This window comes from Neolamprologus brichardi, chromosome 7 (assembly GCF_056152115.1).
Source record: "Neolamprologus brichardi isolate AB-2024 chromosome 7, ASM5615211v1, whole genome shotgun sequence".
NCBI lineage: Eukaryota > Metazoa > Chordata > Actinopteri > Cichliformes > Cichlidae > Neolamprologus > Neolamprologus brichardi.
This window is the reverse complement of record NC_142110.1, coordinates 51,392,933-51,410,094: the sequence shown is the minus strand read 5'-3', so window position 1 is coordinate 51,410,094 and position 17,162 is coordinate 51,392,933. Positions and strand designations below refer to the sequence as shown.

At 41.3% G+C, this 17,162-nt stretch overlaps 1 protein-coding gene across 1 annotated transcript; it reads left to right on the top strand.

The window, feature by feature from the left end:
- Nucleotides 1-236: 236 nt before the first annotated feature.
- Nucleotides 237-17,110, top strand: nup188 (nucleoporin 188). Its single transcript, XM_006796773.3, has 43 exons — nucleotides 237-345; nucleotides 1,759-1,813; nucleotides 1,970-2,043; nucleotides 2,122-2,206; nucleotides 2,288-2,368; nucleotides 2,539-2,583; nucleotides 2,668-2,760; nucleotides 2,882-3,001; nucleotides 3,116-3,327; nucleotides 3,572-3,686; nucleotides 3,865-4,065; nucleotides 4,614-4,694; nucleotides 4,784-4,876; nucleotides 4,971-5,090; nucleotides 5,179-5,305; nucleotides 5,406-5,564; nucleotides 6,358-6,484; nucleotides 6,590-6,677; nucleotides 6,808-6,884; nucleotides 6,974-7,088; nucleotides 7,174-7,294; nucleotides 7,375-7,441; nucleotides 8,060-8,185; nucleotides 8,304-8,544; nucleotides 8,633-8,839; nucleotides 8,923-9,092; nucleotides 9,201-9,270; nucleotides 9,362-9,429; nucleotides 9,568-9,763; nucleotides 11,981-12,058; nucleotides 12,158-12,243; nucleotides 12,335-12,480; nucleotides 12,568-12,746; nucleotides 12,869-13,069; nucleotides 13,170-13,262; nucleotides 13,368-13,520; nucleotides 14,277-14,414; nucleotides 14,516-14,590; nucleotides 14,692-14,907; nucleotides 15,045-15,176; nucleotides 15,258-15,331; nucleotides 15,930-16,059; nucleotides 16,364-17,110. Exons 1-43 carry the CDS (start codon nucleotides 320-322, stop codon nucleotides 16,541-16,543), a joined length of 5,241 nt encoding a protein of 1,746 aa, XP_006796836.1. The 5' UTR covers nucleotides 237-319; the 3' UTR covers nucleotides 16,544-17,110.
- Nucleotides 17,111-17,162: the final 52 nt, after the last annotated feature.

The following is a 17,162-nucleotide window of genomic DNA, read 5'->3' as shown; positions in this document are numbered from 1 at the left end:
ATTACGTGAATAATTATTTGTAAAAATTAATTACCCGTAAGTCCAGAGGATCGCTTTGATACATGATATACTGAATTATGGAGTTAGGGAGAAACACAGAAGTTTTGCCAAAATGTAGTATAAATATTTTCGAAAAGGTATGGAGGCGATAGGGATGTGTTTATTTTACTCCAGAGGATGGCGTTAAAGTTGAACTCAGGACGCCCGCTGCTTCACGAAGAAGAACAAGGCTCCCAGCCGTTGGCTCCGAGGGTAACGAAGGCGCTTTCGACGTCACTGACGAGCCAGCACAACAACCAATCACATAGCAGACGCGAAGATGGCGGAATCGGAGATGAGCGTCAGGTAGGCACATAGCAACTTACTTTAGCTAAAGTGTGCGTTGTTTGAGTTATTTTTGCAGTGTTTACCAGTGGGTATCATTTCTACACAGAGCTCCTGTTTACTAAATTAGACCAGCAGTGATGTGTATATTTCACTTTTTGCGTTTGAGCAGTTAGCACCACGCTCACTTAGCTTAGCAAGTATTAGCCGCTAAAGATTTGAATGGCTTTTCAGTAGCGCGGTGTGCCAGCCGCATGTCAACAACAGCATACCGCCACTGCAAACTGTTTACATTAGATATTGTATTAACGGCGCTGGTTTATTTAAAGACACCGTACTTACAGCGAGATAAAGCCGTCGACTCTCCGTTACATTCAGTAACCGCTGGGCTTGTTTAGTTGGTGTTAATTGAGAAGCTAACTCTACTGTTTTGATACGGTCAAGAAAACAGCTGAGGTAGGTTTAAAATCTTTAAACTTGACCTCCAAAACAAACTAAAAAGAGTTAGACTTGACAACAAATCGCAAAAGCCTATCCATCTCTGTAAGTACAAAAAAACTAATTTAGTTTTAGGGAACGCTGATGAAGGGCTATCATTGAAGAGAGGTATTTAAAGCATGTCCATGAATATCATAATAACAAGACAACAGACTCATATTGAGGACCCCAACAAATGTTTATGTATGCAAACATGTATTGAGCTTTAAAGTACCGGTGACATCTCAAGTCTGGTCAAAAAGTATGCTGCCATGGACAGAATTTTTATGTTGTTGTCTTAGTACCTCACCACAGTAGATGTAAAATAAATAACTAAAATGTCATCAAACTGCAGACTTTGAGTTTTAATTTTGTGCAAGGTTTACCAAAAAAGTTGCATTAACTGTGTAGGAATTACAGTGATTGCTTTAAATAGTCTGTCCATTTTTACACACTCTAAACTAACATGATTGGAAATATAAAGATAATCGTTATTTTTAATGCTTCCATGCAAATCTTTCTGGACCCTACGGACATACTGAGTTTCCTATCCTTTCTTTTTCTTCCCACAAAAAGTGAGTCATGTATGAAAATGGGGGAAGTGTTTATAGTTTTGGGAAGTAGGTCTGTCTTTTTGTTTGATGGCATCAGGGCAAGTTTGTTTTGCTTTGTTCAGTTTCTTTCAAACATGTAACCAATTCATAGAAAGTTATTTTTTTAAAATTGAACAAAAAATTGCTGATTGTAAATAAACTAAAACAGGGTACAATATTGCTACACATTTGCTGATTTAGTTTACATATTTAAAAAAGGGTGGACAGAAGTGCACACTTATTAAATCCCACACCTTCATCCCTCTTTAGTTAAAAGGCTCAGTTCTAATGTAGCAAACTGTAAAAACTTTAATGCATTAATCCCAATCGTTGCTTTTCTAAAATAAACCAATTTGTTTCCCAGGAGCTGTAGGGAATTATGGACCATATTGCTGGGGAGGTCTGCGTTGAGAGAGCCGGTATGTCCTTGTTGCAGAAAAGTGTCCAGCACATAACAAGTGTGCTGGACTCTTTATTGCTCCAAAAAAATAGCTAGTTGTAATGTTTTCTTTTTTAAAGGTAATAAAACAATCACAGTGATTTTTCTCTCTGTTATTAATGTTGGATGGTCACAGGCTCAGATAGAGGTAGAGCTCGACAGACACTGGGATAGACTCCATCAAGGACTTAGTTACTACAAGCCACCCAGGTATAGTTACAGTTATTTTCACATCAAATTTACTGTAGTTAATAACCAAAGGGTAACTGCAAGCATCACCTGTTACAGCTCATCCTCTGCTGAGAAAGTAAAAGAGAACAAAGATGTTGCACAGCCCCTGAAGGACTTTGGTCTAAGGATCAGTAAATTATTGGTAAGACTTCAAAATCTCAATCAAGAATGATTTACAGTCTTTATTTTGTAGTGTGTATTTAATGATGATTTCATGTTACAGAGTCTCGATGAACAGCAGAGTGTTCAGCTTTTGCAGTGCTACCTACAGGAAGACTACAGAGGAACCCGTGATTCATTAAAGGTATCTGTCCTGACAGATATTTTCGTTGTGAAATCTGTCTGAACTCGTAGTTTTCAGTGAAACTGAGATTTGCCGTTGCATCACAGGAACAAGAATTGTAAGACCGTAAAAGGATGTTGTAAAAGATGTTTTGATGTTAAATTAATACTTTTTTTTTTTTTTTTTTGTAGGTTGTACTCAAGGATGAGCGGCAAAGCCAGGCACTACTGCTTAAGGTCAGTACACGGATCTTCTGCTTTTCTTGACACAGCACATGTTTAGTTCAGTAAGTATGACAGCTTTTGTGTTTGTTTTTGCAGATAGCAGACTATTACTATGAGGAACGCATGTGTTTGCTCAGATGTGTCCTTCTCCTGCTCACATACTTTCAGGATGAACGACATCCCTACAGGGTGAGAAGCTCCAGTCTTAGCATTACTCACTAAATTGTAGAACACAGCTTTTAAAAAACTAATTGTGCTTGGGATTGTTGTTGCTTTAGTAATGTAACCTTAGTTATGTTATGTTGTTTAGGCTGAGTACAGTGACTGTGTCAAAAAGCTGGAGAAAGACCTGGTGAGCAAATACCAGTTGCAGTTTGAGAGTCTCTTCAAGGCAGAGGCACCAACATGGGAAACTCACGGAAACCTCATGGTGATGACACAAGTTTGGTTTGCGTTGGCTTAATATCCTTCCTATTGTGAGGTAGCTGTGGGAGATATTTTCCTGTCAAGGATGCAAAATAATGTAGATATTCTTTTTTTTCAGACGGAGCGGCAGGTGTCAAGATGGTTCCTGCAGTGTCTGAGAGAACAGTCTCTGCTGCTTGAGATCATCTTTCTGTATTATGCTTACTTTGAGATGAACCCATCTGACCTTCTGAACTTCACCAAGATGTTCAAAGAACAAGGCTTCGGTTTGCGGCAGACTAACAGACACCTGGTAGATAAGAGCATGGATGCACTGGTTGACCGGATCGGGTAAGAGGCACAAAGGTTATGTGCGATTCATGTCTTTCCCTGATATTTTTAATTGACAGACATTATGAAGACATTTCAGTATTTTCATTATTACAGTGACATGATGTCTTCCTATACAGAGAGTAATCATCAGTTGATTCATATTCAATAGACTTTTTTTACCGGATATGTCAGAAACCTAAATATTTCATTCCTTCTGTAGTTTCTGATGTCCTGTCTGTCTGTCTGTCTCTCTGCCCGGCAGATACCTGAGCGCGCTCATCCTGGTTGAAGGAATGGACATAGACTTCCTGCACAAGTGTGCTCTTGAGGATTGTACAGATCAGCACCAGTTCTCTAGTGCTCCTGACGTGGTTAAGGTTCAGTTTGCTTTTTGGCTGCTGCATTCATAGACTCAATGTTAATATTGGTTCACAGACTTGTCTTACAAAGTGAAACATTTAAATTAGGCTAAAATTGGCTAGGCTTCTGTTAACTCATGCAGAGCATATAATGAGAATGTGTTTAAATACTCATAAGACTTGCTGGCTCTTCTAGGAAATGGATCAGCTGCTGCTGACATTTGGTGACATCCCTCATCACGCACCGGTATTGTTGGCCTGGGTCCTGCTAAGACACACACTTAGACCAGATGATACCAGCCCTGTAATCAGAAGGATAGGCAACACCGCCCTCCAGCTGGGTGTTTTCAAGTACCTTTCAACCATGCTCAAAGGTCTTGGAGTCTCAGGGAACAATGTAAGATATTTCAGATTGATTGACCCTTTAGAAGTTTATAAGAAGCAAATTTGCAAAAAAAATTCTGTTCACTTAAAGGAGAACTCCCTCTGTCATCTGTTATGCTGCCTCTGTTATCTGACATAGCTTTAAATTATGTCCTGCTGATACACACCTTTGTTTTTTCACAAATCATAAGCCATGCTTTAAATAAAGTCCATGCAGCATGAGCAGTAGTGGTAAAGAACGCTCAGGGTGCTTCTGTTTGTCATCAGCAGCTAATTAAATCACTAATCTAAACCAATCTATAATGAAGTGTCCAGAATGAAAACCTCCTGTTACAATAGTAATGTATTATACTGATCATCATGCATCAGTTTACTTCCTGTGCTAAACTCCAGACCTCAGGTTTCATGATGATTTCCTTTTAAAATCTGTAAAGTAATGCTGCACTTTTACAAATTATAGATAGAAATGTAAGTAGCAACCAACATTTGCTCAAAGACTGGTGACTGTCTTATTGTTTTCCATTAAAATTCCATCATTTTTTTCACTTTTTATTTCTTCAGTGTACAGCAAGCACAGCAAAAATGTGCGTCTATGGTCTCCTCTCATTTGTGATCACCTCTTTTGAAGAAGAAAGTTTACAGGTATGCACCTTGACTCTACATGTCTTGATCCTCACAGACCCATTTATAACATGTGGTGATAATTTGCTTTCTTATGATGTATATTACAGACTGATGGTGTGGCGACTCAGAGCTCCCACCTTATCGATGCTGCCTGTGAGGTCCTTTCTGCTCCAAGTCTGGCTGAAATCTTTTGGGAATTGGTGGGAAAAACACTCAGAAGAGAAGCTTTTATTGAAAATAAAATGGAATTATAAATGTTGATGATGTATCTCGTTTATTAAATGTTTAATCCAGAAGCCAAACATGGGGTTGGGAATGATCCTGGACAGCGCAGTGGGGATGTTTCCTCATAAGATCGGACCCTTGCTGCAGCTTCTAACTGCACTGCTTTCAAACAAGTCGACTGTTAAAAAGGTAAATGGCGCACATGCACACACATACACACATGCAACGTATCTTTCTGTAAATTATTTATTGATATACTTTGACTTCCTTGTGAAAGGTGTACAACTTCTTGGATAAAATGTCCTTCTACACTCAAGTTTACAAACATAAGTCTAATGACATCATCTCCAATGACGACGAGACACTGTGGAGGAGGCAAGCTCCCAAACTCCTCTATCCTCTCGGTTAGTGTGTTATTATTACTGTTAAATCTGAGTATAGATGAAAGTTTTCCCTGTGTTTCTCTTGTGTGACTAAATTGGGATGTGTGTTCTCAACCATTAGGCACAGGCCAGACAAACCTGTGGATGCCACAGGGAGTGCTGGGCCAGGTGATGAGTCCAGGTGAGCAAGGCTACGTGGTACGATGGGAGTATTCCTACAGCTCCTGGACTCTCTTCACATGCGAGGTGGAGATGCTGCTCCATGTTGTTTCCACTGCAGGTACATAGCAGTTCATTTTGTTTATAATCGCAGCAAATCTGTAAGTTAATGTTATTGTTTGCTTTGGATTTTTTTGTTTTTATACACAGATGGGTAGGGTTTTTTTTTCGTTATTATGGTTACAACGTTGTCCTTAAAGGTCTGGGAAATACAGCAAACATATTTATTTATGTATGTATGTATGTATGTATGTATGTATTTATTTATTTATTTATTTTCCATGTGGTTTTATTAACAAGAAAGAAGAACAACATCAAATATACTTATGCTTTATCATTGCTGAAAGGACAGTTGAAGGACAAAAACTAACTTCTTATTATAATCTCAAGAACACAGCTTGGTCTCAGACTTGACTTGAGTTCAGCCTGCATCTTGGACAAAGTGCAATCATCACAAGAGTCAGAGCAGTGTGATAAACATGACAAGAAATATGGTTATTTGCATTTCTCGTAACATTCACAATATATACCTCATATACTCAGTTAAAACCTATTAAATACAGTTCTGCTTGAGTTTCTGGAAAGCAAAACAACTTGATAAGACTTGTAAGTCCTTAAGGCCATATGATCATGTGGTATGACAGTGATTGTAAAACCTGCACAACAGTTTTAAAATAAGTATCACAGAAAAACAGATCCTAACAGTTACACGTAAAGATTTCCACTCAGTTACACAATGATTCAGTAGCTGATGTCACCAGTTACTGGAGTAGCCAAATGCCTAAAAATGAATTATTTAATGAAGAAACACATTCATCAGCTGAATGTTGATCACTGACTGATATTTTTACCAGATGTTTTAGCCCACTGTGCCCGCGTGAAGCCCATCTTGGATCTAGTCCATAAGATCATAAGCACAGACTGGACCGTGTCTGACTGCCTCCTGCCTCTCACCTCACGCATTTACATGTTGCTGCAGAGGTAAAGTAAACTTTTGAGTGACACACATTAAACTTTTTGTGCTGTTTGCTCTGCCAGAAATAATCTTGATATGACTCTGGTGTTATAATCTGTCTTTTCTCTCAGGTTAACATCCGTCATCAACCCCCCAGTGGATGTGATTGCTTCCTGTGTAAACTGCCTTTCTGTGCTGGCTGCAAGGATGCCAGGGAAGGTGGGTGTGCTCAGTGCTCGCAGTGTGAACATGAAGTAAAATGAGGGATTTAAAGCCAGTGCTTTTGACCTTTCTTCACCCAGTTCATATCTTATTTATTTATTTATTTATTTATTTAATCAATCTTCAGGTGTGGTCCAGTCTGCACCACACTGGCTTCCTCCCCTTTGCCTCCAACCCTCTGACAAGCATGGCTCAGTGCATAAGGTAAAGAGGCCAAACAGAGTGCCACGTATTAGTTAATATGCCTTGGATATATCAGCGTTTTACTCAACTTTTTTATTTTTTCCCCTCAGTGCTGAGGGGATGAAGGCAGGTAACTATGGCAACCTGCTAGTTCAGATTGAGCAGCCCAGGGGAGAATATGCTGTGACTATTGCCTTTCTTCGTCTCATTACAACTCTGGTTAAGGTAACATTTTTTAAAAGTTATGTAATCTTTCAAAATGTTGTCCTGCTACTATAATGTGCATCATGTGTACTTATTTTTATCATAGGGTCAGCTCGGCAGCACTCAGAACAAAGGTCTGATCCCCTGTGTGCTGCTGGTGTTGAAGGAGATGCTGCCCACGTACCATAAGTGGCGTTACAACACCTATGGTGTCAGAGAGAGGATAGGTGAGGGTGTTTTTCCCTTTGCTTCTTGTCTGGAGACAAATGAAACTTGTATACAAACTGGCTTCTCTGTGCTGCTGCAGGTTGTCTTATTTTGGAGCTGATCCATGCCATTCTCAATCTGAGCCCAGAGGGAGAGGACCAAGGCAGGTAAGGAACAGTGTCTGAACTCTTCAGCACATTTTCTCTGATGTCACAATGCTAAACATTCAGGTCCTACAAACAGGATTTTAAGGGTAATAACCTTAAACATAACAAGGGTGCTTATATGATGATTCTCTAATACTGGAATGGTGTAAAATGTGCATTAATCTTTGCAGTTTGTTAAAATAAAAATATTTTGTTTCCTTCTTGCTATTTGGGAGCAAGAAGTGGACCATATTTGGATGAGAGGATGGGAATCACTAGCCAGCTTGTTTAGGGAGATAAACAGCTGTTAATGTGTGCTGACATACTAGAATGTCTTCTTTTCTTTTTCTTTTCTTAAACACAAACATCTCTAGAAAAATGTCTGTTTGCTCAAAAACTGAATATTTTACAATGGAAGTCTGAGGATTGATTTGCTCTTGGAGCCAGTGTTAAGTGGATCTCTTTTGGCACTTCTGTGTGGATTAAAGTTACACTTTACAGGCTGTAACTGCACCTGCTTTGTGCCTGCCCAAACAATCATGAAACTAATTGTCGATTAATTAATAATGGTTGCAACTAACTAACAGTTGCCTTTTTACTCATGTAGTTGTTTATTTACTCCTTTCCTTGTTAATGCAGCGCTCCCAGCCTGCAGTCTCTGTGTATCTACAGCCTTGCAAATACAGAAGCTGGACAGGCAGTTGTCAATATAATGGGAGTTGGAGTTGACACCATAGATGTGGTCCTGGCTGCACAACCCAGCAGGTGAGCAGTTGGATGTGTTCAGTCAACCTTTCCTCATAGTAAGCACTCAGCTCTCCATTATTATTATTTTTTTAACTGACATTAGTTGTATTATATTTTTTTTCTTGGTGCTGTCCAGCTGTGGCTCTGAGGGTCCTGGTCAGATGCTCATCCAGACTGTCAAACTGGCCTTTTCTGTCACAAACAACGTAATCCGTTTGAAACCGCCTTCGGACACAGTGTCCCCACTGGAACAGGCGCTGACACAGCACGGTGGCCACGGCAATAACCTAATAGTCGTCCTAGCTAAATATATCTACCACAAACACGATCCAGCACTCCCTCGTCTCGCAATCCAGCTGCTCAAAAGGCTCGCCACAGTAAGACTTCCATTATAAACAATATGTGAATATGTGGTTGGTGTTTTTGTTACATAACTAAACACTGGCGTTGACCTCATGTTGCCAGGTGGCTCCCATGTCGGTCTACGCTTGTCTCGGGAGCGATGCAGCAGCCATCCGCGATGCATTCCTCACTCGGCTGCAGAGCAAGACGGAAGACATGAGGATCAAAGTCATGATCCTTGAGTTTCTCACTGTCGCTGTGGAAACCCAGCCTGGCCTCATTGAGCTTTTTCTCAACCTGGAAGTCAAAGATGGAAACGAAGGATCAAAGGTATAAAGTGCAGGAAGTAACTTTGGTTTTACTTTTCCCACTGCTGCAGCTTCATTAAAGACATCCTTGTTTTAAACTTGTAGGAGTTCCTGCTGGGTGAGTGGAGCTGTCTTCATGTCGTGTTGGACCTGATCGACTCCAAACAGCAGGGCAAGTACTGGTGCCCCCCGCTGCTACACCGAGCAGGTCTGGCCTTCCTCCTGGCCCTCTGGCAGGATCGCAGGGATAGTGCCATCTCTGTCTTACGTACAAAGTAAGTACATGTTCTCAGTCTCGCTTTGAGTTGGAACAACATGTGAAGGTGAAAAACCACATGATTAACATGCTGTATGGTGTTTTTTTTCTTTTATTTAAACCAAAGAGAGAGGTTTTGGGAGAATTTGACGACGCCTCTTTTTGGAACCCTCACCCCACCTTCAGACACCACAGAGGTATTTTGCTGTGTTGCTTAGTTACACTGTTTCCATGAGTACTTAAAAGTCAGTAAATGTGTGAAATGATGAAAATGTAACTTGTCCCCAGCCTTGCGTTCTGGAGACCTGCGCTTTTGTCATGAAAATCATCGGCCTGGAGATCTACTATGTTGTCAGGTGATTTCAGAGTCCATATTAAATAATAATAACATTATTTTTTAATATTAAATACATCTTTGTATACATATCCCTTTATATACAATGATGTCTTAGATTATACATATTTAACGTTGATGAATATTTGTGTTATTGCAGCGGCTCTTTGGAACAGTCCTTGAAGGACGGGCTTCAGAAGTTCTCCAACGCACGACGCTATGAGTACTGGTCACAGTACGTCAAGTCACTGGTGTGCCATGTGGCAGAGATGGAGGAAGAAGGCATCTGCTACTTCACAGAGGCCCAGATGTTGATCTCTGCCTGGCGGATGTTGCTGATTCTTTCCACTAACCACGTATGTTCAAATACACACAATCATGGCCCGAAAGTTACGTTTAAAAGCAAAACGTTGATCTCATGATGGTACTGCAACCTACCTCCCTTCACTTGCATTTTAATTTTAATTCTTGTAAATAATGATATTATGTGTACACATTTTCTGTAGCTGTTATACTACGGTAATATTATCATCATCAGATTTTTGACTGTGTTAATCAAGTGAAAATTTGATGATGTGTAAGAATAAAAAGAAGTATCATTATTACTATTTCTCCTCTGCATACAGTCCAGGGCTCGCAAAATTTCAAAATCCCTGGTAGCCCTTCGGGCAGGGACTCTTCAGTTTTTGGTAGCCCAAAATAAATTTAAGTCGCCCGAATAAAAAAGAGAGCAATTTTTTGATTGATGTTTTGTTTCCTGTTTTGTTTCCTTTACAATATTATAAAGGAAACAAAACATTAATCAAAAAATTGTTGAAACACAAATTACAACATTGTATAAAAATTACAATCATCAACTCAAATACTTGGTTCTAATTGAACAGAAATTTCTGTGAACTTGTAAGAACTGTAGGACATGAATCTGTGTCAGATCCTGAATTTGAAATTTCCACTGAAGTCACAGGTAAGAGGCAAGTGGAACCAAGATCTAGGCCATTTGCTTTTTGAAGTTTGCAAAGACTGCTAAATTGTGCCAGTGGTAGTTCACTCTTTGCAACATAGTACGCCGTTTTAAACTGATTTTCAGGTTTATTTTTAATATGTTATTTGCAATTGGTGTTTGTTCTGGGAAAGATATTGCAGACTGAGCAATAATGCATTTCTTGCATTTCTCATGGGTTCTAATGGGGGCCTTTCTTAAAATTACTGGTCCCAGTAACAAAGGCGCTTGTCGACTCGGAAATCGAGGGAAAACCAACAACACACCCGGCAGAACAATATGTTATTTACACGGGTGCACATAAGTGGTCCGCATGTGCGCATTCGCTGTCAAAATAAAAGACGCGCACCAGATAAGAAGTTGCAGCGCGCGTTTGCCTCCATATAAAAGGCTGTTTTTGTCCGCTAGAGTGGGATTTTCACGGCACATTCTGCACCACATTTCTGTGTGTTCATCATTTGTTTGAAGCCAGCTCACCTCCTGCAACCACTTTTCCGAGAATATGCGCTTCTTTTGTGGTTCTGACTCCTTCTGACATTTCTTTGGAGGTGGAGGAACACCAAAGTAATTGCTTAAAGGAGCTTCTTCGACATCTTTAAGAGTTCTAAACAAATGTCTGTCCTCCTCCAGAAAATCTTATGTACGCAAACACGCGTTGCAACTTCTTATCTGGTATGCGTCTTTTATTTTGACAGCGAATGCGCACCACTTATGTGCACCCCTGGTTATTTAGCTCGTCATATTGCAGCCACAGAAATTCGTTTGTCCATGAAACCATAAAGCTGCACTTTCTTTTTGCCTTATAGTCTGATTTGTCATAACTTTTCCGTTTTGTGGTAAGCTTTTCTTTGTCTGTCACTTCTTCACGCTGACCTGTCTTATTTGGCTCAGCAGAACTAAAATATATATCCTGCTGCTTTTACATACGCACTCACATAACGCTCAGCGATTCTCTGCGCGATCAACCTCTCACATGTTTAAGCTTGCTGCGGGAGATTTCACTTGTCATGTTTGCATAGTAAGCCAACGATTGATAAGACGATGTCAGAGGAATTGGTGCGCAAATTGTCGTCACTCACCAATCAGTGCTGTCGCTCTTTATACACAGTTCGCGCGATTGCAAAGTGAAAGCAAAAAAGAAGCGCAAATTCAAACGCGATTTCAATATGTCACATATTAACAGTGGCTCACCGATGCCAATGACATAATTACCCAGCTACATTTCCGAAAGAATGCAAAAGCATTGACATATATTTTTCCTTCCTATGATAGCCCGACGGGCAGGGCAGAGATAGATTCTGGTAGCCCGACTGGAAAAATCGCTAGCCCCAGGACGTCGGGCTAGCGATTTTGCGAGCCCTGCAGTCCTCACTCCAAGCTAAGCTAACAGGCTTTTTTTTGCTGTTTAGTCATATTTAATGGGAGTTGAGCAGTACTGATCTTCTCATGCGCTTCTTGTAGAAAAAAAGAATTTGTGCATTTCCCAGAATTTGAGACTTTAACTGCCTCCTGATAATCCAGTCTAGAACAAGCTCAGATGAAAATGATGTTTGATTGTGTTCTATTTTTTCAGTCTGATGTGATGCACTTAACTGAGGACTCAACTAAGCTGACCCTTTTCATGGATGTCCTAGATGGGACTAAAGCTGCTGTAAGTTACCGTAGTATGAAATATTTTCCTGTAATCTGTAACTTTTTATTTCTTTTCTTATCACTAGTTTACTTTTTAAACTCTTGGTCTCTCTTTCAGTTGACAACGCCCACGTCTGCGCCTTGTCTTCGACTTGGATCCATGATGGCCACTTTACTTCTCATCCTCCTTAAACAGTGGAGAAGGTGTGTACTCATGCCTTTGACAAGTGAAGGCCCAGCACTGCGCACTAGCTGTCTCCTCAATCCTTTATCTTCTCTAAATCTTCATCTCCAGTGTGGTAGCTTCAGCTCCGGACATCCTGTCTCCCCTCTCCCTTATCCTGGAGAGTGTCCTGCAGGCTGACCAGCAGCTGATGGAGAGGACCAAAGCCAAAATCTTCTCCGCACTCATTTCTGTCCTGCAGATTCAGGGACTGGACGGTAAGAAGCACACATCTGATGTTTGTCTGTGTTTGAAGAAAGTGTCGGAGCGGTAATGACTTGGTGTGTGTGTTTTTTGCCATCTAGGTGGAGATATTTCCCAGCTGCCCCAGTTGTTGCTGTCTGTATGTGAGACGGTGAAAGATGAGGCCCTGGCACTTATTGACAACATGCGACACACGAGCCAGTTGGGAGACACGGTGGAGGACGAGGACAGCATGGAGACGGACTCTCCTCGGGGCCCACAGAAGGACCAGAGAGACGGGGTAAGCGTGGCGAGGTTGTTGTTGATGAAGGTTCAAGTTTATTTAGTTTTCTGATCTATTTTAGATCAATTGTCCCAACATGTACTCTATAAACATACTTTTTTTTCCTCTCTTTAAATCAGGTGTGTGTTTTGGCTCTCCACTTGGCGAAGGAGCTGTGCCGCACTGATGAGGATGGTGAGCACTGGGTCTCAGTGATGAGGAAGGTCCCCCTCCTCCCCTCAGTGCTCAGTGCCGTTGAACTGAGCCTTCGCATGAAACGCAACCTGTACTTTACTGAGGCTGCACTTCACCTGCTGCTCACGCTGGCCCGTACTCCGCAGGTAAACACAAACATACCTTTTACGCTTTAGTACTTTAAACCCAGTTTATAGATCAGAAGAATTTGAGCAGATGTTGAGGATGTTGTCCGTTTTCCATCAGGGGGCAGCAGCTGTGGCAGGAGCGGGAGTCACTCAGACCATCTGCCTCCCTCTTTTAAGTGTGTATGAGGTCTCACCAAATGGCACATCACAGGTGAAATATTTTTTTTCCCACCTTGCACATAAAAGCATGGATTGATGATGGAGGATATGGTGCATTCATGTCAAGTTAACATAGTGTGTACATGTCTCTGAGCAGAGCTTCTCCCGGAAGTCCCAGGATTTGGCCTGCTGGCCCGGGGTGTACCGCCTCTGCATGTCTCTAATGGAGAGTCTGCTTAAGACGCTGCGCTACAATTTCATCAACGAAGCCCTGGACTTTGTCGGAGTGCATCAGGAACGTATACTACAGGTGTGACTGCAGTAACTTACTGTGTTAACAAGGGAAAAGACAAAAACATGTCATCATGCTTGTCTTCTTTTAGGGCTGCCTCTTAAATGTGTCTGTGGGTGTGAAACTAGAAATTTCTTAACCTCCTAAGACCCGATTTTTGTTTCTGAGAGAAATGAGATCCACATATGAGGACATTTGTTTTGAATTTAGATAGAACAGTGGCAGTATAATGTCCTCGTATCTGGATATCAGGCCCTTGTAGAGCAAAATGTATTATTTTGGTCTGGACATCCCAAAATGTGATGTCCACATATGTGGACGCCAGGTCCTAGGAGGTTAAATCTAAAGATGTCATCTTCAGCCTGCCTGTTTTGTCTGTCTAGCAGTAAAGTATTTAGTTTTAAATCAGGAATTCCAAATATGTGCAACAAAAGTATCATTGGGCCCCTTAGTATTAGCCAAGCATCCTTTAAACACCACAGCCTACCTGAGTGTTGTTGCTGTCCCTGTCCTTTTATGGACAGTCTTTTATGAGCACAGCACCTGACCACCCAGTGCAGTGCCTGGTGAGTCCTCAGTCCCAAGTGCTCCTTCAGTTCCAAAAATAAACAGTTATTTGTGCAGCTTATGCACAACTGTGGACCTGTTAAGTACACTGAGCTTCCTGACCCTTGGGCAGGACTGTATTCCTGTTATGTTGTGTCTAGCTACTGCCTGCAGTCTTCTTTTTGTTGGCATCTTTTAAATAAAGTCATCACTTTCTCTCCCGCTCAGTGTCTGAATGCAGTGAGGACCGTGCAGAGCCTGGCCTGCCTGGATGAGGCCGATCACACAGTTGGTTTTCTGCTGCAGCTCTCGAGCTTCTGTAAGGAGTGGCAGTTTCACCTGCCCAAACTGCTCAGAGATGTTCAGGCAAGTCAAATGGAAATCACCACATCAATGAGGAGAGCACAGCTCCAATTGTTGTTCAGCTTTTGGTAATTTAGTTTTTCTGTTTCCATCTGTCTCTTCAGGTAAACCTTTGTTATCTGTGCCAGACCTGCACCCATCTGCTCCACAGCAAAAAGATGCTTCATCACTACCTCCAGGTTAGAAACTTAGTCTTTTTTTTCTTCTTTAATATAAATTTGTAGATTGTTGTTTATACATTCAGATAAATGGCTGATTGTTTTCTGTTGTTCTTTCTTAGGCTAAAAACGGTGAGGCTTTGCCCCCTGGTCCCTTACCCAGGACACAGCGGCCCACTCAAACATCAACTAAAGAAGCAGCAGGTGGAGGGGAAAGGGAGGAGGCGGAGCAGAAGGCACTGCTAGCTGTGCAGTGCAGTCTTCTAAAGATCCTCAGCAAAACCCTGGCAACTCTGCAGCACTTCACCCCAGACTGCTGCCAGATACTCCTGGACCAGGTCTGTTTGTTCCTGCTGCAGGGTGACATTTCTGCAGATCTTCAAAAACAGGCGTTTTTTTTTTTTTTTTGGTTTGTTTGTTTTTTAAGAAAAAAGAAAAGGTGATGAGATGCTGACTGTCTCTGTGTTTGTATCAGTCTATGGACCTGGCCGAGTACAGCACGCTCTTCGTGCTTAGCTTCACAACTCCGGCTTTTGACCCTGACGTGGCTCCTTCATTTGGGACCCTGCTGGCCACCATCAATGTCAGCCTGAGCATGTTGAGCGAGGTAGGTGTTTATATTCTTTATTATTATAATCAAAGGTCATTACAGCTTATTGCATTCGCATTTTCTGCTGTTTGTTAATAGATGGAGAAGAAGAAGGAACCGGTTTCCCTGAGTATAGCATCACTAGCTTCATCAGAGGAGATCCAAGCGCTGAAGTGAGTGATATGGCGTGTAACACTAGATATGAAACACTTTCAAGGAAACAGACTGTGGGAAAATGAAACTGGGGGTTTTGCTTTGAGTTAATGAGAAAATGAGACACTCTGGTACGTGGCAACTAAGAAGTAATGTGGAGCCGCTTGTTAGTTTAGCATCGTAACCAGGCCAGACCAACGAAACTTCCCCCACTGTCAGTGTAAAGATGTTTAGATGCACATTTAATTTCTGACCTTTTATATAGGAAAATGAAATGTGATTTTAACAGCACATCTCAGTCTTTCTACATGATTTAAAAAAATAAAAGTGAATAAAAGACATGTGTCAGGACGACGCTTTGGGGTTAAACTGAAATATGTGTATGTGAGTTATTTCTTCTTCACGTTTTCCAAAGCTGCTCAGTGGGCCAAGTGTTTGGCCCCCAGGCCTTATGTTTGACACCTTTCCAGACACATATCTCTCATGTTGCATAAGATGGCCAGCAACTGTTTCTCCTTACAGGTTGCTACGATAAGCCAATTGCATCTTTTCCAAGATACTGTTTGTTTTACTGTCAAATACAAATATTGAAATGATTAACTGGTGTCTCCCCTCCAGGTCACTCCTCATGTTCACCATGGAGAACTGTTTCTACGTGTTGATCTCTCAGGCTGTTCGGTGCCTCAAAGATCCTTCCATCCTCCCTCGAGACAAACAGAGGCTCAAGCAAGAGCTCAGCTCAGAACTGGTGAGACGGCACATCTCTTCCAACCCAAAGCTGTTCAAATGTTTTGGGTTTTTCGCTATCAAACACAAGAACCAACAACAAGTGTGTTTTTCTGTGTATCTGTGAAAAATGTATGAATTCTATCCAGTTATTGCTAGTGTGTAATCATGAAGCTGGCATTAAACTGCACCTTGTACAGTATTAAAACAGGATGCCTCCTCTCACCTCATCTGTCAGACATAAAATAGCAGCAGCCTTGTATTATAAAGGATACATGCTTACTCCATGTCTTAGCATGATGCATTTGATTGCGTTTCTTTTTCAGAGCACTCTTCTCTCAAGCCTCTCCCGCCATTTCCGGAGGGGCTCGCCATCATCTCCTGCCAGTGCCATCCTCCCCTCTACCCAGTCCAAACCACCTACGCCGGGCTCCAAGGCGAGTCATGAGGGTCAGGAGCCATTCATCCAGCTTGTTCAGGCCTTCGTCAGACTTGTGCAGAGATAGGTGTGGATATCCATAAAACCATAACATAGGCAGTTTTTTTCTTCCCCCTGAACAAATAGTTGTTTTGCAGCAGCCATTAGTTCGTACTTGTTCTAGCTGCACAGAGGACGTTGTCTAAAACTCGGAGCCAAATTTTGCCAAATCTATCACATGACCACAACGAAAACATTTAAAAAGTCAACACAAGAAGCTGCCTGATGTCTTCATCATTATGAAGAGTGAGTCTTTGGGATCTTGGTGCTATGACTAAACAATAAAACATCAGCGACTGTGGTCCCACGTTGTGACCTAGTTTTATAGGTCACTTTGACAACCTGGAAGGACCAGGCACATTTCAAGTGCTACTTAAAAAAATCGACCTTTTATCACTTGATCTTTTTAGTCTAAGTGTAATAGAAAAACCTATCCTGTAAAACGGTTCAACACTTTTCTAATTCTCATGTCTTTGAAGTCGTGATCTTTGCCATTTTCTTTTTTGTGCTTCTCAGTGTACGGGTTTTGATGTGGTCGCTGTGATTTCTACTTCAACAAACATATATGCTAATAAAGGAACTTTTGTACCACAAATTCTGATTAGAATTTCTTTTTGAATCCACTTTGTAAAATCAAACTGCTGCAG